This window comes from Scyliorhinus torazame, chromosome 16 (assembly GCF_047496885.1).
Source record: "Scyliorhinus torazame isolate Kashiwa2021f chromosome 16, sScyTor2.1, whole genome shotgun sequence".
NCBI classification, from domain to species: domain Eukaryota; kingdom Metazoa; phylum Chordata; class Chondrichthyes; order Carcharhiniformes; family Scyliorhinidae; genus Scyliorhinus; species Scyliorhinus torazame.
In genome coordinates this window covers 106,561,801-106,583,459 of record NC_092722.1, presented here as the reverse complement: position 1 = coordinate 106,583,459, position 21,659 = coordinate 106,561,801, and the positions used below count along the sequence as shown (strand labels likewise).

The window sequence follows — 21,659 nt, the reverse complement described above, 5'->3', positions numbered from 1 at the left end:
TGATAGTGTTTTAACCTTGTAGTTTCATTTTTTCTCCTTTGTAAAGTGCCCAGAGTGTTATTGTCCCTGTAGCAGCTGATGTGAAAAGACTTGCAATGCTGCAGTTGGGCATTCTGATCATTTTGTTTTTCTCTGAACGTGCGGGGAACACACTGGGATTTACTTGTAGATGGAGAATTTGCTTTATCAGCATGTCCCAGGTTGAATGTGTTTTTTGAAGATTGAATGCTGTTGATTTTATAAAAGTGTGGTAGATTTTTTTTAACAGAAACAAGATTACAGATCGTAATGAAAGGGGTTGGAGAATACAGAACCAGATAGCTCATGATAAGTCTATCTTACATTTATTGAGAAGGTTTATTTAATAGCAATGTTATAAATGGTAGAAGCTATGTTTGATTGATTCTTCACACATTGAAAGTGGGCAAAAGGCTTTGTATATACTTAATATTGGAGATGAATTGCAAATGGATAAATGTGTAAAATTCATTGAAGGTGGAAGGTCAGGTTGAGAAATTTGGTAAAAAGCACACACGGGCCGGGACTTTATAAAATAGATGCAAAGAGTATCAAAGCAAGCAAGTTAAGATGAACCTTAATAAAACAGTGTTTTGGCCTCAAATGGAGTATTGTGTCCAATCCTGCACATGATGTGATAGCTTTACAGAGCATACTGAAAATAATTTTGAGAACAGTTCCAAGATGAAGGACTTCCGATACCTCGATAAATTGGAGAAACTGAGGTTGTTCGCCTTAGAGATGAGGAGATCTAATAGAGGTGTTTAAAATCATGAGGGGACAAGACCGAGAAGTAAGAGATAAATTGTTCTGTTTGGCAGAGGGCTTGAGAATCAGCATACACTGACTGTTGGTTCTTTCGCCAATTATCTTCAGCGACATGAAAACATTCTTAATATGCAGCGAGTGTTTAGGATCTGGAATGCATTTCCTAAGAGTGTGGTGGAGGCAGATTCAATTGTGGCTTTCAAAAGAGATTTGGATAAGCACTTGAAGGGAATTAAATTGTAAGGCCAAGGGGACTGTGCGGAAGAGTGGCATTTGCTAAGTTGCTCTTGCCGAGAACTGGCCTATGATGGTCCAAATGGACTCCTTCTGTGTCAGAACCATTTTGATATTCTTCATATTCTAAATTCTGTTTTATCTGCAGGGTCGCTCACCAATTTAGTGTTTGCAGTTGGAATTGCTGCTTTCTCTGTTATCGGCTATTACATCAGAGATTGGCGTACGCTTGCTGCTGTAGCCAATTGTCCTGGAGTGGTGTTTTTCCTTCTTTTCATGTAAGTTCTTATTTAAATGCTAAACCTGAGAAACCGTCCTCCTCGCTCCTCCATCCCCGAAACCGCTCGCATCCATCCTCCCAGGCTCAAACTCATGGTTCCCTCAATTTGGCATCAACTTCGACCCTGCTCCCAATTTAAAGTGCTGCCAAAACTGCCTTGATATTTTCAGCATGGCCAATACCACGGGACTCCCCAAATACCTCCCTGGGGCAAATGGAAGTGGATCCATTGCCAACGCCTGCAACTTCTCCTGGAATGGCAATCCCCTTCCCTGTCTTCATCTTCACCCACAAAGCCTCTGTCTCCCTAATCCAGTGTTGCGGCCCCCGGAAGAAGATAGCACAAAACACACTTTTTCCCAAATTTATCTTGTAGCTGGAGGAAGCCCTAAATAGCCTAAACAGTCCCATTATATCCCCCCTGACGAGCCCGGATCATAGAAATACAACAGTAGAGCTCTCCGCATGCCCACCCCTACCCCAAGTGAGGTGGGCCACCTCAGAGTAGAAGATTGCCAATCTGTAGATGATTAAAAATGTGGGGTTATTGATTACATACTTATAAGTATCCCTCCAGCTGCTGCACCATTCAATTAGAGCATGGCTGACTTTATAAAATTACATAGAATTCATAGACACTACAGACCAGTCAGTCGAACTGGTCTGAGTTGGGGTTGATATTTCATATGAGCTGTGATGCACTATCAATTACGATGAGACGAGAGTAGAGAGTAATCAAGGCTTTATTACACAGAGATGTGTGGCCTCCCGCAGCTGCCGCTGAAATGGCTGCCGTTCGGAGAGCACACACATTTATACTCCGCCTACTGGGCAGAGCCAGCAGGCAGGGATCTACCCCGTTACCTGTAGTACAGGGGCCTTACCGTAATACCCTTGTACGCAGTGCAGTATATACAATATAATACAACAGTGGTGACTACCACATTCACCCCCTGTTAAAAATTAGTCCCGGGGGGGGGGGGGGGGGGGGGGGGGGGTGGAAAACTATTTACATACAGGTTGTCATGAAAATTTCAGAGAAGGTTACAAATTTAGACGGTCGGGCGCCTTGATCCGTCGTTGAGAGCGCCGCAGTGCTGGTGGCGAGTCAGGCGTCGGCTCGGTCGTCGGTGACTCCAGGAGTGTGTCGGCATCCTCTTCATCCTCGGGTGGGACCAAGGGGAGGACAGATTGTCCTGGATGGGGGCTGTGGTGGGGTGTGCTGGGGGAAGGGAGGGTGGCGCCGGGGCAGAGGGGGGGTGCGTGGGGACCCAGCTGGTGCCAGGTCCCCGAGGGAGACTGTGTCTTGGCGGCTGTTGGGGTACGCTACGTAGGCATACTGCGGGTTTGCGTGGAGTAGCTGTACCCTCTCAACTAACGGGTCCGCCTTGTGGAGCCGCACGTGCTTGCGGAGGAGGACGGGTCCTGGAGCTGCCAGCCACGTTGGGAGTGAAACCTCGGAGGTGGACTTCCTGGGGAAGGCAAAGAGATGTTCATGGGGGGTTTCGTTAGTCACCATGCACAGGAGCGACCGAATGGAGTGAAGTGCGTCGGGGAGGACCTCCTGCCAGCGGGAGGCCGGGAGATTTCTGGACCGTAGGGCCAGCTGGTTGGCCTTCCAGACCGTCCCATTCTCCTGCTCCACCTGCCCGTTTCCCCAGGGGTTGTAGCTAGTTGTCCTGCTCGAGCCAATGCCCCTGTTGAGCAGGTACTGGCGCAGCTCCTCGCTCATAAATGATGATCCCCGGTCGCTGTGGACGTAGGCGGGGAAACCGAACAGAGCGAAGATGGTGTTGAGGGCTTTGATGATGGTGGCAGACGTCATATCGGGGCATGGGATGGCGAAGGGGAATCTGGAATATTCGTCGTCCACATTGAGAAAATACGTGTTGCGCTCAGTGGAGGGGAGGGGCCCTTTGAAGTCTACGCTAAGGCGTTCAAAGGGGCGGGTGGCCTTCACCAGGCACGCACTTTCTGGCCGGTAGAAGTGCGGTTTACACTCCGCGCAGACCTGGCAGTCTCTGGTGACAGCCCTGACTTCCTCTATGGAGTAGGGCAGATTGCGGGCCTTAATGAAGTGATAAAAGCGGATGACCCCTCGGTGACAGAGATCGTCGTGCAGGTCCGGAGTCGGTCCACTTGTGCGCTGGCACATGTACCTCGGGACAGGGCATCAGGGGGCCCGTTGAGCTTACCGAGGCGATACAAAATCTCGTAATTAAAGGTGGAGAGCTCGATCCTCCACCGCAAGATCTTATCATTTTTGATCTTACCCCGCTGTCTGTTGTTAAACATGAAGGCAACCGACCATTGGTCTGTAAGGAGAGTGAATCTCCTGCCGGCCAGGTAATGCCTCCAGTGCCGCACAGCTTCAACTGCTTGGGCCTCCTTTTCGACGGAGGAGGGCTGAATTTCGGAGGCATGGAGGGTGCGGGAAAAGAATGCCACGGGCCTGCCTGCCTGGTTGAGGGTGGCGGCCAGAGCGACGTCTGATGCATCGCTCTTGACTTGGAAGGGAAGCATCTCGTCGACCGCGTGCATCGCAGCCGTGGCGATGTCGGCCTTGATACGGTTGAAGGCCTGGTGAGCCTCGGCCGTCAGTGGGAAACCGATGGAGTGGATGAGTGGGCGGGCCTTGTCCGCTTAGTTAGGGACTTACTGGGCGTAGTACGAAAAGAGCCCCAGGCATCGTTTGAGGGCCTTGGGGCAGTGGGGAAGGGGAGATCCATGAGGGGGTGCATGCGATCGGGGTCGGGCCCTAGAACTCCGTTCTGAACCATATAGCCGAGGATGGCTAATCGGTTCGTGCTGAACACACACTTCTCCTTGTTGTAGGTTAGGTTGAAGAGTTTGGCGGTGTGGAGAAATTTGGAAAGGTTAGCGTCGTGGTCCTGCTGGTCGTGGCCGCAGATGGTGACGTTATCCAAGTATGGGAAAGTGGCCCGCAGTCTGTGCCGGTCAACTATTCGGTCCATGTCCCGTTGGAAGACCGAGACCCCGTTGGTGACGCCGAAGGGAACCCTAAGGAAATGGTAAAGGCGGCCGTCCGCTTCAAACGCGGTGTACGGACGTTCTGCCTTGCGAATGGGGAGCTGGTGGTAGACAGATTTAAGGTCCACTGTCGAGAAGACACGGCACTGTGCAATCTGATTGACCATATCAGATATGCGTGGGAGGGGGTACGCGTCGAGCTGCGTGTACCGATTGATGATGTGACTGTAGTCAACGACCATCCTGTTTTTGTCCCCCGTTTTCACCACTACCACTTGGGCTCTCCAGGGGCTGTTGCTGGCCTTGATGATTACTTCCCGCAGCAGCCGCTGGATCTCAGACCTGATGAAGGTCCTGTCCTGGGCGCTGTACCGTCTGCTACTGGTGGCGACGGATTTGCAATCCGGGGTGAGGTTTGCAATTAGAGAAGGCGGGTCGACCTTAAGGGTCGTGAGGCTGCATACAGTAAGGGGTGGTAGGAGCCCGCCAAATTTCAGGGTTAGGCTCTGGAGGTTGCACAGGAAGTCCAGGCCGAGCAGCAAGGCAGCGCAGAGGTTGGGGAGGACGTAGAGCTGGAGGCCGCTGAACTCTACGCCCTGGATGGTGAGGGTGGCGATGCAGTACCCCCGGATCGCCACGGACTGGGATCCGGAGGCCAGGGAGATTCTTTGGCTAATGGGGTGTACCGCAAGGGAGCAGCGCCTTACTGTACCGGGGTGGATGAAGCTCTCAGTGCTCCCGGAGTCCAGAAGGCAGGCTATCTCATGCCCGTCGACCTTCACCTTTGTTGACGAGGTCGCGAGGTTGTGCGGTCGGGACTGGTCGATCGTAACGGAGGCGAGAAGCGGCTGGTCGTCGGCGGTTGCATGCGATGAGCGGCCCGATGAGGTGCCCGACGGGCAGGGGTCCTGAGTTGGGGAAGATGGCGGCACCCATGGGCTGCACGTGTCCTGAGGCAGGCAAGATGGTGGCGCCCTCGGGCCGCACATGTCCTGGTTCAGGCAAGATGGCTCCGCCCATTGGTTGTGAGGCAAGCAAGATGGTGGCGCCCACGGGCCGCACGTGTTGTGAGGGGAGCAAGATGGCGGCGCCCACGGGCCGCATGTGGTCTGAGGCGAGGAAGATGGCGGTGCCCACTGGCCCCACGCGGGGGGTGCAGGGACGATAGCGGCGATTGAGCGGGCCTGGCACACTGCAGCGAACTATCCTTTCTTGCCGCAGGCCTTGCAGAGCGCGCTCTGTGCCGGGCAGTGCTGCCGGGGGTGTTTTGTCTGTCCGCAGAAGTAGCACTTGGCTCCCCCGGGGTTGGTTGGCTGCCACGTGGTGCAGGCGTGGGGTTGGCTGGGGGTGGTTGCTGATGGGGTCCACGATGGGGTGGCCGCTGGCGGGGTCCACGATGCCCAGGAGGGGTGGGCCGTGCGGTCGGGGGCAGATCCCTGTACGTTGCGTGAGGCGACTGTGAGCGAGAGCGCTAGTTTCTTGATCGCTGCGAGGTCAAGCGTAGCCCCTTCTAAGAGGCGCTGGCGGATGTAGGACGACCCTATGCCCGTAATGAACGCGTCTCATTAGCAGGTTAGAATGTTCAGCGGCCGAAACGGCCTGGCAATCTCAGTCTCTCACCAGGGTGATCAGGGCACGCCAGAAATCTTCCACAGACTCATCGGGAAGTTGGTGCCGCGTGGACAGGACGTGCCTGGCATAGATCTTGTAGGTCTGCTGAGCGTAGTTCTCCTTCAGTAGCGCCATGGCCTCTGCGTAGGTAGGCACATCCTGGATGAGGGGAAAGACATCGGAGCTCAGATGTACAGAATCTGGAGCTTCTGTGCTTGGTTCTGTCACAGATCCGATGTATGCTTCAAAGCAAGCTAGCAAAGTCCTTTTTGGCATTGTCTGCTTGAGGATGCAGCTGCAGGGGATCCGGCTTGATGCGGAGATCCAGCTTTGTAAAATCTCTGTGTAATAAATTGTTGCACTATCAATTACGACGAGACGAGAGTAGAGAGTAATCGAGGCTTTATTACACAGAGATGTGTGGCCTCTTACAGCTGCTGCCGATTGCTCTAATTTTAAGACGATGCCCCTTCTGAACTCTACCAGAGAAAATAGTTTCTACCTTATCAAATCCCTCAATCATCCTCAACACCACAGTTAACCAATGAACCTTCGATACTCAAGGGAATATAATCCTGGTCTATGCAATTTGCCCTCCTAATTTAATCCCCGTATCATTATAGTGGATCAACATATATGGGCTTGATCCAACTTGCATTATTTATTAGCATTTATTGTTTTCTACAAAATGATTGTATTCTTTGGTAGCTGGGTTCTACCCGGATGCAATTTTTATAACTATTGTACCTGCCAAAAGGGCCTTTATTCACAATTTTTCACTGGTTTGAATTTTAAAAATGTTAATATATATAAAATAGCAAAATGTTGCCTGACGTGGGACTTGGAACAATAACGAGATTTACGAGCCCCAAATGATCTAGCTGGGCTATGCAGAAATCGACATTTGCCTCACCAAATGATCTAGCTGGGCTATGCAGAAATCGACATTTGCCTACACTGAGACTCCTCCAGGCACTGAGAGAGGCACCAGGATCAGTTCCACAGCTTTGGCTGCTGCAGAGTGGGCTCAGTGCGAATGTGCATCGGTTTCTGACACCGCTGTGGTTACTAGCAAGAGATGTGATGTTTCACAAAAGCAGGGGAAGAAGTAGACATTGAAGTTTGAGAAGAAAGGTGAAAATTGGATGGGATTAGCATCCTGGGAAGTGTATGAATAATCAGGTTCAAATTAAATGTAGCTCAATCTGCAAAGAGAAGAAATAGCGGAGGCTCTGACTATAATTTTCCAATCCTTTCTGGCTACAGACATGGCGCTAGATGACTGCCAACATTGTGCCGCGGTTTAAAATGGGAAGAAGGGATAGTCGAGTAATTGTAGGTCAGTCAGCCTAACATCGGTGGTGGGAAAATTATTGGAAAAGGTTCTGACAGACAGTATAAATCGTCATTTACAAAGACATGGATTAATCAAAAACGGCAGCATGGAATTGTTAAGGTAAGATCATATCTGACCATCTTGATTGAATTTTCTGAGGAACATAGAAAATACAGCACATAACAGGCCCTTCGGCCCACGATGTTGTGCCGAACTTTTGTCTTAGATTAAGAACAAATCAATCTACACCTCCGTATTCTACCGTAATCCATGTACCTATCCAATAGCCGCTTGAAGGTCCCTAATGTTCCGACTCAACTACTTCCACAGGCAGTGCATTCCATGCCCCCACTACTCTCTGCGTAAAGAACCTACCTCTGACATCCCCCCTATATCTTCCACCATTCACCTTAAATTTATGTCCCCTTGTAATGGTTTGTTCCACCTGAGGAAAAAGTCTCTGACTGTCTACTCTATCTATTCCCCATATCATCTTATAAACCTCTATCAAGTCGCCCCTCATCCTTCTCCGTTCTAATGAGAAAAGGCCTAGCACCCTCAACCTTTCCTCGTAAGACCTACTCTCCATTCCAGGCAACATCCTGGTAAATCTCCTTTGCACCTTTTCCAAAGCTTCCACATCCTTCCTGAAATGAGGTGACCAGAACTGCACACACTACTCCAAATGTGGCCGTCCCAAGGTTTTGTACAGCTGCATCATCATCTCACGGCTCTTAAGTTCAATCCCTCTGCTAATGAACACTAGCACACCATAGGCCTGCACAGCTCTATCCACTTGAGTGTCAACTTTCAAAGATCTATGAACATAGACCTCAAGATCTCTCTGCTCCTCCACATTGCCAAGAACTCTACCGTTAACCCTGTATTCCGCATTCATATTTGTCCTTCCAAAATGGACAACCTCACACTTTTCAGGGTTAAACTCCATCTGCCACTTCTCAGTCCAGCTCTGCATCCTATCTATGTCTCTTTGCAGCCGACAACAGCCCTCCTCACTATCCACAACTCCACCAATCTTCGTATCGTCTGCAAATTTACTGACCCACCCTTCAACTCCCTCATCCAAGTCATTAATGAAAGTCACAAACAGCAGAGGACCCAGAACTGATCCCTGCGGTACGCCACTGGTAACTGGGCTCCAGGCTGAATATTTGCCATCCACTACCACGTTCTGACTTCTATCGGTTAGCCAGTTTGTTATCCAACTGGCCAAATTCCCTACTATCCCATGCCTTCTTACTTTCTGCATAAGCCTACCATGGGGAACCTTATCAAATGCCTTACTAAAATCCATGTACACTACATCCAGTAGTCATGGGTGACTTCAACTTCCCAAATATTGGGCAGCACGGTAGCATAGTGGTCAGCGCAATTGCTTCACAGCTCCAGGATCACAGGTTTCATTCCCGGCTTGGGTCACTATCTGTGCGGAGTCTGCACGTTCTCCCCGTGTGTGCGTGGGTTTCCTCCGGGTGCTCCGGTTTCCTCCCACAGTCCAAAAATGTGCAGGTTAGGTGGATTGACCGTGATACATTGTCCTTAGTCTCCAAAATTGCCCTTAGTGTTGGGTGGGGTTACTGGGTTATGGGGATAGGGTGGAGGTGTGGGCTTGGGTAGGGTGCTCTTTCCAAGAGCCGGTGCAGACCCGATGGGCTGAATGGCCTCCTTCTGCACTGTAAATCCTATGATTCCATGATCCACTGCTTTATCTTCATCCGCGTGCTTGGTCACCTCCTCAAAGAATTCAATAAGACTTGTGAGGCAAGACCTACCCCTCACAAATCCGTGTTGACTATCCCTAATCAAGCAGTGTCTTTCCAGATGCTCAGAAATCCTATCCCTCAGTACCCTTTCCATTACTTTGCCTACCACCGAAGTAAGACTAACTGGCCTATAATTCCCAGGGTTATCCCTATTCCCTTTTCTGAACAGGGGCACGACATTTGCCACTCTCCAATCCGCTGGTACCACCCCTGTTGACAGTGAGGATGAAAAGATCATTGCCAACGGCTCTGCAATTTCATCTCTTGCTTCCCATAGAATCCTTGGATATATCCCGTCAGGCCTGGGGGACTTGTCTATCCTCAAGTTTTTCAAAATGCCCAATTCCTTCCTAACAAGTATCTCCTCGAGCTTACCAGTTTGTTTCACACTGTCCTCTCCAACAATATGGCCCCTCTCATTCATAAATACTGAAGGAAAGTACTCGTTCAAGACCTCTCCTATCTCTTCAGACTCAATACACAATCTCCCGCTACTGTCCTTGATCGGTCCTACCCTCGCTCTAGTCATTCTCATATTTCTCACATATGTGTAAAAGGCTTTGGGGTTTTCCTTGATCCTACCCGCCAAAGATTTTTCATGCCCTCTCTTAGCTCTCCTAATCCCTTTCTTCAATTCCCTCCTGGCTATCTTGTATCCCTCCAACGCCCTGTCTGAACCTTGTTTCCTCAGCCTTACATAAGTATCCTTTTTCGTCTTAACAAGACATTTAACCTCTCTTGTCAACCATGGTTCCCTCACTCGACCATCTCTTCCCTGCCTGACAGGGACATACATATCAAGGACACGTAGTATCTGTTCCTTGAACAAGTTCCACATTTCAATTGTGTCCTTCCCTGACAGCCTATGTTCTCAACTTATGCACTTCAGTTCTTGTCTGACGGTTTAGACTTAAATGTAGGTGGTATGCTTAAGAGATTTGCAGTTGTTCTGGAAATTGGTCATATGATTGATAGTGAGGAAAGAAGCTGCAGGAAGATATCAATGGACTGGTCAGCCGTGCAGCAAGGTGGAAATCTGGAGATGTGTGAGGTAATGCATTTTGGGAAGGCAAACGAGGCAAGGGAATACACAATAAATAGTAGAATTCTGTGAAGTCTTGGAGGAACAGAGGACCTCGGTGAGTACATCCGCAATCTCTGAAGGTAGCAACACAGTTGGCTCAGGTGGTTAGGAAGGCATACATTCCTTTATGAGCTGAGACATAAGAGAAGGGGGGTTATGATGCAGCTGCCTTGAACCCGAGATATACCATAGCTAGATTAATGTAGTACTGTTCTGGTTGCTGTATTTCAGGAAGGATGTAATCACATTAGAGAGAGTACTGAGGAGGTTTTACATTAATATTGCTAGGAATGGTGAATTTAGGCTTTGAAGAAAGATTGGCTCGGTTGGATTTGTTTTCTTAATAATAATCTTTATTGTCACAAGTAGGCTTTCAGTAACACTGCAATGAAGTTACTGTGAAAAGACCCTAGTCGCCACATTCCAGCGCCTGTTCAGGTACACAGGGAGAATTCAGAATGTTCAATTCACCTAACAGCACTTCTTTCGGGACTTGTGGGATGAAACCGGAGCACCCGGAGGACACCCACGCAGACACAGGGAGATCATGCAGACTCCTCACAGACAGTGATCCAAGCTGGGAATCGAACCTGGGACACTGGTGCTGTGAAGCAACAGTGCTAACCACTCTGCTACTGTGCCGCTGAACTGAGAAGGCTGAGGGGGGTGCAAAATTATGCACTGCTCTGAGGAATAGTAGTGGATAGGATGGAGTAAATAGCTGCCTCCTGTGATGTAAATGTTCTGTGTTTCTATCTACCCTATCAAATTCTTCAATCATCTGAAACATCTGAGCTAGATCACCCCTTAATCTTTTAAAGTAGTCGATATAGTAAACCGAGACAAAATTCTTCATTACATTGTCTTTAAAAAAACAGTATTTGCATCCATCAAATACTTTAATGTATTGTTGGGACTTCCCAAAGCCTTTAACAACAAGGGATTACTTTTGAAATGCAGTGCCTGTTATGTATTCAAATACAACAGCCAGTTTATGTTCGGCAAGTCCTGCAAGCAGTAATAAATATGTTGTTGGTTGCCCAGGGCACACTACCACAGAAGGTGACTTTATTGCAACTCTAGCATTAGGCTGGCACAGTGGTTATCGTTGCTACCTCAGAGCGTCAGTGTCCCGGGTTCGATTCTGGCCTTGGGTGTCTGTGTGGAGTTTGCACGTTCTCCCCGTGTTTGTGATGGTTTCCTCTGGGTGCTCCCAATTTCCTCCCACAGTCCAAAGATATACAGGTTAGGTGGATTGGCCATGATCAATGCGTGGGGTAATGGGAAATAGGGCTGGGGAATGGGCTGGGTGGGGTGCTCTTTCTGAAGGTTGGTGCTGACTCAATGGGCTGAACGGCCTCCTGCACTGCAGGGATTGTATGGATAATTTGAGTTGATGAATTCTGCAAAATGATTCCTCCAATTTTGACCTCTTGTGCACCGCTGGTTTTCATTGCTCCGCTATTGGTGGCCATGCAGCCGCCAAGACTTCAAGTTTTGAAATTCCTTCGCTAAACCTCTCTACCTCGCCACCTCTCTTTCAGATGCTGCGTGAAACTCCCTTCTTGCAGCGACTTTTAGCTGCCTGCCCAAATATTTCCAATCAAGCCATGGTGTCAGATTATGTCTGATAATGAAGCACCTTGGGATATTTTACTGAATTAAATGTTCTATATTAATGTGAGTTGTTATTGATTTATTGAACAATGAAATGAATCATTGGACCACAGTTCGTTACAATCAACTCGGTCTTTCTCTCTCTCTCTTTCACACACACACACTTACTTACTCACTCTCTCTCTCTTTTCTAATGCAGTACAATTCCAGAATCGCCAAGGTGGTTATATTCTCAGGGGAGGACTCAGGAAGCAGAGGAGGGGCTGCAATACATCGCACAAAGGAACGGGAATGAGAAGATCTTTGTGCAACTGAAACCTTGTGCTGGGACAATGAGAGTTGGACATGGAGTGATGGACCTGGTGAGATATCCTACATTGCGCTGGAGAACTGCCATCTTGATGTATGTGTGGTAAGTGATGATTAAAAGGACTTTGTGCAGAGATTTGCAGATTCGCTGTGCAGTCAAGTGGATCTGAAGAATGTCTTAAACCTTTCCACTGTACAGATATCGGAATCTACTCTTCTCAAGGGTCATTTATCAGGCTCAACTTCTCTGCCTCAATTTTTATAGCTTTGCAGGAGAAAATTAAGACTGCATTAAATCTAAATAAACTTCATATGAATGCAGTGAGGACTCATTTGCATATTGATAAGTGACAAGTTAATTAATTCTTCCCATGCCAGTTTTGAAATTTACTGTGTAAAGCACCTGTGAGCAGATTGAACTACATAATATGAAACTTATTGCAACCAATGGATGACATATTGCATTTATTCCTTTCTGGTACCAAAGGAATTGCAGTTTACCTGTTTATGATTTCATTGACTACATTCTCTTTCTTTCCTTCCCCACTTCTGCCTCTTTGTCTTTGGTGCTTTTCTTTCAGATGGGTTGCGATGGTGGGGTAAGGAGCTACTGCAAACTGTTTAGGAGAGACTTTGAAGAGAATACACCCATGGCTTACTTCCCACCTCTTTTCTTCATAAGACCGTAAGACATAGGAGCGGAAGTAAGGCCATTCGGCCCATCGAGTCCACTCCACCATTCAATCATGGCTGATTTCAACTCCATTTACCCGCTCTCTCTCCATAGCCCTTAATTCCTCGAGAAATCAAGAATTTATCAACTTCTGTCTAAAGACACTCAACGTCCCGCCCTCCACCGCCCTATGTGGCAATGAATTCCACAGACCCACCACTCTCTGGCTGAAGACATTTCTCCTCATCTCTGTTCTAAAGTGACTCCCTTTTATTCTAAGGCTGTGCCCCCGGGTCCTAGTCTCCCCTGCTAATGGAAACAACTTCCCTACATCCACCCTATCTAAGCCATTCATTATCTTGTAAGTTTCTATTAGATCTCCCCTCAACCTCCTAAACTCCAATCATCGGGTGCTTCCCCACTCTGTCACTCAGTCATGGTTCTTTGCCTTTTAAAAATATATTTTTATTGATTTTGTCATTATTTACAATAACATGCATAATACACAGTAGCATTAATATTGATCTACAACCAAACAAAACAAAAAGAAAAAAAGACACGGGTCTGCAAATTTAGTATGTGCTACAAAGAAAAAGTAACCAGGAAAGAAATCATGTGGGGCAGACAGTTAGTTATGTCTCCCCAATACAGAACCTATGTGCAGATATGGGGCCCCTTGTTTGCCAGTCCCTGACCGGCTGCCACCATGTCTTGTGGAAACTTTTCTCTGATTCCCGAATGTTATATTTTGTTTTCTCCAATTTGAGAAACACTGCCAAATGAGACAGCCACACTGCGGCCTTGGGTGGTGCTGCCGATCGCCAGCCGAGCAGGAATCATCGGCGGACGATTAGGGAGGCGTAGGCTAGGGCATCTGCCCCATCCCTATGAAGAGCTCTGGCTGCTATGAATCCCCAAAGACTGCCACCAGCAGGCACGGCTCCACCCTCACCTCACGACCTTGTACATAGCCTGGAAGTCTGTGACAGGACAGGGTGGCATGGTGGTTCAGTGGTTAGCATCACATTGCCGAGGACCCGGGTCACTATCTATGTGAAGTTTGCACATTCTCCCGTGTCTGCGTGGATCTCACCACACACAACCCAAAGATGTGCAGGAGGTGGATTGGCCACGCTAAAATTCCCCGTAATTGGAAAAAAAAGAAGTGGGTACTCTAAATTAAATTAAAGTCTGTGACAGGACCTAAATTAAGGTCTGTGACAGGACCTCTGGGGCAGCACGGTAGCCTTGTGGATAGCACAATTGCTTCACAGCTCCAGGGTCCCAGGTTCGATTCCAGCTTGGGCCACTGTCTGTGCGGAGTCTGCACGTCCTCCCCGTGTGTGCGTGGGTTTCCTCTGGGTGCTCCGGTTTCCTCCCACAGTCCAAAGATGTGCAGGTTAGGTGGATTGGCCATGATAAATTGCCCTTCGTGTCCAAAATTGCCCTTAGTGTTGGGTGGGGTTACTGGGTTATGGGGATAGGGTGGCGGTGTTGACGGGAGTTGAGTAGGGTACTCTTTCCAAGAGCCGGTGCAGACTCGATGGGCCGAATGGCCTCCTTCTGCACTGTAAATTCTATGAGGACCAGAGCATGAGAGTGTGGTTGTCTGGGCCTCCCTGGCACCATTCGCATTTGTCCTCTACCTCCGGGAAGAACCTGTTTATTCGAGTTCTGATTAGGTGCACCCTGTGCAACACCTTTAGCTGCATTAGGCTCAGCCCTGCACATGTGGAGATGGAGGTGGACTGCACTCAGTTGGGTCTTTGTCATTTTTTGGCATCAGTGATTTAAGGGCCTGTGCCAACGTGGGCTCTCCCTGTCGACAGCAAGTCATTGAACATCTCCTGCGGATGTTTATAGCAGTCTGGACCCGACGCCTTCCCCGACTGCATGGAGTTAATGCCGTCCGTGACTTCTCCCAATTCTAATGGTGCTTCCACATCTTGCTTCCTTTCCTCCCCCAGGACTAGTATGTTTAGCCCATCGAGGAACCATTTAATCCTTGATGGGGGCTCGGAGGTGTTCAGCTCTCAATAGAAAATCGCAACGGCCTCATTGGTCTTCTCTGGTGCAGTGGCTAATAGCTAAGCTGTTCCAGTACATCTACAACACTGGCATCTACCCCGCAATGTGGAAAATTGCCCAGGTTTGTCCTGTACAGAAAAAGCAGGACATGTCACATCCGGCAATTAGCTGTCCATCAGTCTACTTTCAACCATCAGTCCAGTGATGGAAGAGGTGCTACTCAGTTTGCGTTACACTAGGGTTGCTCCTCCTTTTTTAAAATATAAATGTTTTTTATTGGGTTTTTGAACAAAGTATATTTACCGTTATGTACACAGGATAAGAAACATATATATATATTTTATATATATATACATACACCCATATATAGAAGAGAGGGGCACACCCAAACATACCAAAGAGAAGAAAATAGTAAATAGTTAAAAAAAAATAAAAATAGGATAACTGGTAGGGCATTGTGCACCAGCTCAACAGCAGCAACTCTGTACAACTGGCAAAATTATTTACTACACATAAGTAGGCGACTGTTTGCGTGGTGGGGGGGGGGGGGGGGGGGGGGGGGGGGGGGGGTGGTCGAGACCGGGGAGGTGGTCGAGACCAGGGAGGTAAATATACATTTGGGTGCCGGAGAGACAATTACAGTGGGCAATACTCGAATGGGTTTGGCGTTGTCGCTTCTCCTGGACGGATCTCGCTGCCGTCTCGCGCTCACCGCCACTTCTGCCGTTCCTCCCGTCTTTCGTCTTCATTCTGCTTGTTCCCTACTCCTGGAGATGCCCTGTTCGTTATTGTATCCCATGCCTTCCTTCCGGCTCTCATTTCCCTGCCTCTTCCCCCACCCCCTCCCGGTCCATCCCCCCCTGATTCTTGACTACCTGGCTATTCTTCCTCTTGTTCGTTGGCCACAAACAGGTCCTGGAACAATTGCGTGAATGGCTCCCACGTTCTGTGGAAGCCGTCGTCTGACCCTCGGATGGTGAATTTGATTTTCTCCATTTGGAGAGATTCCGAGAGGTCAGACAGCCAGTCTGCAGCTTTGGGTGGTGCTGCTGACTGCCAGCCGAACAGGATTCTACGACGGGCAATCAGGGAGGCAAAGGCAAGGGCGTCCGCCCTCCTCCCCAGGAATAGATCTGGCTGGTCCGAAACCACGAAGACCGCCACTTTCGGGCATGGCTCCACCCTCATCCCCACCACTTTGGACATTGCCTCGAAGAAGGCTGTCCAGTACCCTGCAAGTCTGGGGCAAGACCAGAACATGTGGGCGTGGTTGGCCGGGCCTCCTTGGCACCGTTCACATCTATCCTCCACCTCCGGGAAAAACCTACTCATACGGGTTCTTGATAAGTGTGCTCTATGTACCACTTTCAATTGCGCCAGGCTGAGCCTTGCCCACGTGGAGGTGGAGTTGACCCTATGCAGTACTTCGCTCCAGAGTCCCCACCCTATCTCAATCCACAGGTCCTCCTCCCATTTCTTTCTTGTTGCGTCCAGTAAGGTGTCGGCCCTTTCTATCAGTCGGTCATACATGCCACTACAGTTTCCTTTGTCTAGTATGCTTGCGTCCACTAGTTGTTCCAGTAGTGTCTGTCGTGGCGGTTGTGGGTACGTCCTTATCTCCTTTCGGAGGAGGTTTTTGAGCTGTAGATACCTTAGCTCGTTCCCCCTGGCTAGCTGGAATTTCTCTGTCAGTTCGTCCAGTGTTGCGATCCTGCCGTCCGTGTATAGGTCCCTGACTGTCAGTGTCCCTCCGTCCTGCCCCCACCTTTTGAAGGTGACGTCAGTCAGCGCTGGTGTGAACCTATGGTTATAGCAGATGGGAGTTTTGTCCGGCATTTTGGTCAGGCCAAATTGCTGCGGTAGTTGGTTCCAGGATTGGAGAGTGGCTATCCCCACCGGGCTGCTGGAATGCTTTTTGGGTGGGGATGGGAGTGCCGCCCGGATGCAGGAGGCCTCTTCCGCGCACACCCACTCGGCTTCTGGCTCCTCGATCCATCCCCTTATTCTCTCGGCCGTCGCCGCCCAGTGGTAGAATTGTAGATTTGGGAGGGCTAGCCTCACCCTGAATTTTGTTTTTTGTAGGACCTTCTTTGGGATCCTAGCATTCCCCCCCCCCCCCATACGAACGCCATGATTAGTTTGACCAGCACTTTGAAAAAGGCCTTGGGGATGTAGATCGGGATGGATCTAAGTAGGAAGAGGTGCCTGGGCAGTACGTTCATTTTGATCGTCTGGACTCTCCCCGTGAGGGAGAGTGGGCGTGTGTTCCATCTTTGCAGGTCCTTTTCTACTTCCTCCATCAGACTGGTGAGGCTCCATTTGTGGATCCCTTTCCAGTCATGGGCTATTTGGATCCCCAGGTAGCGGAATTTGTGTCGGGCTTGTCCCGTTAGTGCTGCCCCCCCCTACTTGTGGGTGTACTGGGAAGATCTCGCTTTTGCTCATGTTGAGTTTGTAGCCCAAGAAGGCGCCAAACTCTTTCAGGGGTGCGATGATTCCGTCCATGCTACTCTGTGGATCCGAAATGTAGAGGAGCAGATCATCTGCATAGAGTGAGACTCTGTGCTCTCTGCCTCCCCTTCGGAACTCCCTCCAGCTTTTTGCTGCTCTGAGCGCGATTGCTAGTGGTTCGATCGCTAGAGCGAACAGCAGCGGGGACAGTGGGCATCCTTGTCTGGTGCCCCTGTGCAGCTGGAAGTATCGGGAGTTGGTATTGTTGGTCTGTACGCTCGCCATGGGAGCGTTGTATAGAAGCTTTACCCAGGAGGTGAACCTTGTTCCAAGCCCGAACCGCTCCAGTATCCCTATGAGGTATTTCCATTCGATTCTGTTGAAGGCCTTTTCTGCACCTAGGGAGACGATCACCTCTGGTGTTCTCTCCCCGGAGGGGGTCATTATCACATTCAGCGGGCGCCTGATGTTCGAGGTACGCTGTCTACCTTTGACAAGGCCTGTCTGGTCCTCTGCGACCACCTCAGGTACACAGTCTTCTAGCCTTTTGGCTAGGATTTTGGCCAGTATTTTGGCATCTGAATTCAGCAGTGAGATGGGTCTGTATGACCCAAATTCCGTTGGGTCTTTGTCTTTCTTAGGTATCAGCGAGATTGAGGCCTCTGCTGGCGTGGGTGGCAGTGTGCCCCTAGCTAGCGAGTCTGTGAACATCTCCCACAGGTGCGGGGCCAGTGCTTTCGCAAATTTTTTGTATAAGTCCAGCGGGAACCCGTCGGGTCACAGCGCCTTCCCCGCCTGCATGGAGCTAATGCTGACCATGATCTCTCCCAGTGCTTCCAAGCCCCGTTTTATGCCCTCCCCCACGACTGGAATGTCCAGTCCATCAAGGAACTGTTTCAGCCCGGACTCCCCCCAATGGGGCCTCTGAGGTGTACAGCCCTTGGTAGAAGGCCTTGAAGGTTTTGTTGATCTTTTCTGGTTCTGTTTCTAACGTGCCTCGGGTATTCCTGATTTGTGCAATTTCTCTGGTGGCTGCCTGCTTTCCCAGCTGGTGTGCCAACAGGCGGCTGGCTTTGTCTCCGTGTTCGTATAGGGTCCACGTGCCTGATGGAGTTAGTGCACTGCTTTCCTGGTGGAGAGCAGGTCAAAGTTCCTTTGTAGCTCTTTCCTCTCTGCCAGGAGCTCTACGGTCAGGGCCTCGGAGTGTCTACGGTCTACCTCCAGTATGGGGTTGACCAGCTGCTACCCAGCCGCCCTTTCCTCCCTATCTCTTCGCGCTTTGAAAGCGATGATTTCCCCTCTTAGTCCCCTCTGGGTCCTGTACACAGTTGAAGTCCCCCCCCCTCCATGATTAGTCGATGCGTCGCTATGTCAGGGATTTCTGCCACAGTCTTCTTGATGAAGCTCGTGTCGTCCCAGTTGGTTGCGTACACGTTAACTAGCACTACCGGTGCCCCATCCAGGGCCCCGCTGACCATGACGTACCGTCCCCCTGGGTCCGTAACCGTCCTTGTCGCCCTAAACATCGTCCTCGTGCCGATCAATATCCCCACCCCTCTGGCCCTTGTTCCATAGCGCCGTTAGCGCTTCCCAGAAGGTGGAGGGTGAGACCTCCCCATTCTGGCTGTTCTCTGTGTACTCTGCTATGGCCCGTGATATCCTTTCGTTGAAGGCCTTGTCAGCTAGTAGGGCGACGTCCAACCTCCATGTGGGCCGTTGGGCCCCGCCCGTCTCCAGCCTCACGTCCATGTAGTGTGGAGCGTGGTCTGATATCACAATTGTGGAGTATTCCACTTTGTCTATCCCCGGAAGCACCGTTTTCCCCAACACAAAGAAGTCAATTCTGGTGTATACGTTGTGTACTGGGGAAAAGAAGGAGAATTCCTTCTCCCCCGGGTGGGCGAACCTCCAGGGGTCCACCGCTCCCATCTACTCCATAAAGTGCCATGCTTGAGGTTTTCCCCGTTTTGGGGTTTGATCTGTCTGTCTTTGGGTCCTGTACACAGTTGAAGTCCCCCCCTCCATGATTAGTCGATGCGTCGCTATGTCAGGGATTTCTGCCGCAGTCTTCTTGATGAAGCTCGTGTCGTCCCAGTTGGTTGCGTACACGTTAGTTAGTACTACCGGTGCCCCATCCAGGGCCCCGCTGACCATGACGTACCGTCCCCCTGGGTCCGTAACCGTCCTTGTCGCCCTAAACATCGTCCTCGTGCCGATCAATATCCCCACCCCCTGGCCCTTGTTCCATAGCAGGAATGGTAGGTTTGTCCCACCCAGCCCTTTCTTACCTGCAGTCGGTCCTGCTCTCTCAGGTCTGTCTCTTGGAGGAAGACTATGTCGGCCCTCATATTTCTTAGGTGGGTGAGGACTCTGGAGCTCTTCACTGGGCCGTTGAGTCCCCTTACGTTCCAGGTGACTATCTTGGTGGGGGGCTTCTGCCCCCTCGCTCCTGTGGGATTAACCATATTTACCAAGTGGACACGCCCCTGCCCTCCGGGGTTTCCCTTTGTTAGGGGGCCGTCCAGGATGGCCGCTGTCACTGCTCTCTCCATGCAGTCGGGTCCTTGCGCTCCGGGGTTTCCCTTTGTCCTGGGGGTACTCGATATGGCCGCCCACTGTGCGTCCGCTATGTGGGTAGTCCCCTGCACTCTGGGGTCTCCCTTCGCCCAGAGACCGTACTGGGTGGGTGTTTGAAGCAATTCCTTGTTTCGAGCCCTTGGTTGTGGCACTTTGTAGCCCTATTCCTTTTCTAACCTTGTTTGTCCCTCCTTCCATGTGCCCCCCCGCCCCCCTCTCCCCCGTTCTCACCCTTTTCTCCACTCTCCCGTATACCCCTCCTTTGTCCCTCTTTCCCCTGTTCCCATCCCCGTTTGCTCTCCCATCTTTGTTGAGTGGTCCCCTCCACCCCCAGCCTGGCGCTTTCCCCCCTGTTGGAGGCACGCTGCGGCCCTGCTTTGTTGCATGCCTCCAGTGCTAGCTTTCCTGCTAGTATGATGGCCCCCCTCTCGGGGGTTACTGTCTCCCTTCTCCCCTGCCCGGCCTCTGCGGTTTTCTGCCCGCTCTTCCCCTATCCTACCCTGCACTCCTCGTGCTTGCTCTCTCTTCTCCGCTACTCTCGTTCCCTCGTGCTGGGGCCTGGCCTCCCACCTGAAGCGGTCCCTCGGGCAGTGGTTTGCTCTTTGTTCAGGGTGCGCTCGCCGTGACGGGTCTGGGGGGGCCTGGCGTTGCCTCTCAGGTGAACTTGTTTTGGGTGAAAAAAAGAGAGAAGAAAAAAAAAGTGGCAAAAGAATTTTAAAAAGTTTTAAAAGTTTAAAAGTTTTCTTTTCAGAGTTTTGTTTTTGTAAAAGTTTTGCAAAAGTTCTTTTTTCTTTTGCTATTACTATTACATTACTATTGCTGAATCCGCCTTTATCAACATCCAGGGGGCTATCAGTGACCAGAAACTGAACTGGACTAGCCATATAAATACTGTGGCTACAAGGGCACGTCAGAGGCTGGGAACTTTGCGGCGAGTAACGTACTTCCTGACTCCCCAAAACCTGTCCCATCATCTACAAGGCACAATCAGGAGTGTGATGGAATACTCTCCCCTTGCCTGGATGAGTGCAGCTCCACAACACTCAAGAATCTCGACACCATCCAGGAAAACGCCATCTACTTGATTGGCAACAACTCATCTATCACCACAAACATTCACTCGCCCATCACTGACGTATAAGAGCATGAGACATCAGAGCAGAGGTAGAACATTTGGCCCTATCGAGCCTGCTCCACCATTCAATGAGAACATGACTGATCTGATGTGATAATCCTCAACTCCACTTTCCACTTTCTCGGCTTAGCCCAATAACCCTAGATTCCCTTACTGATTAAAAATCACAGTGGCAGCAGTGTGTACCATCTGCAAGATGCACTACAGCAACTCACCGAGGCTCCTTCGACAGCATCTTCCAATCCCGTGACCTCTGTTACCAAGAAGGATAAGGGCTGCAGATGTGTGGGAACACCAGCACCTCAAGTTTCCCTCTAAGTGACGCACCACCCTGACTTGGACCTATCTCACCTTCGGTAGCTTGCTCAGAACCTGGAAGCCCCTTCCTAAGAGCACTCTGGGTGTGCCAACAGCACGCAGATTGCAGCGTCACAAGAAGGTGGCTCATCACCACCTTCTGAAGGGGCTAATAGGGATTGACAGTAATAATCCAGTGACACCACACCAAGCCCATTCCATTGACCAACCCACTTACTTCCCTCCCAGATCACTCGCTATTTGCCTCAATGTTCACCAACCACTCTACATCACTTCCACTTGTTCCACCCATTTTCCCTCTCGCCCGCTCTCTTCCCCCTCACCTGCTTGTGGCTCCTGTGCAAGATATACCATTTGGTGCATTGATTTTGCTCCGGGATTCAATCTAAGATCATGTCTGATCTGATCTGATTGTATCTTTAACTCAACACCACTACTGCACTGA

The 21,659-nt window shown here is 50.1% G+C and overlaps 1 protein-coding gene across 2 annotated transcripts in view; it reads left to right on the top strand.

The window, feature by feature from the left end:
- slc22a15 (solute carrier family 22 member 15) overlaps positions 1-21,659 on the top strand; it is an 81,794-nt gene that overhangs the window by 38,361 nt on the left and 21,774 nt on the right. For both annotated transcript variants that reach the window (XM_072478808.1, XM_072478807.1), the window contains exons 5-6: positions 1,169-1,298; positions 11,923-12,135. In XM_072478808.1, the coding sequence (XP_072334909.1) occupies positions 1,169-1,298; positions 11,923-12,135 (343 nt within the window). The remainder of the gene's footprint in view (positions 1-1,168; positions 1,299-11,922; positions 12,136-21,659) is intronic.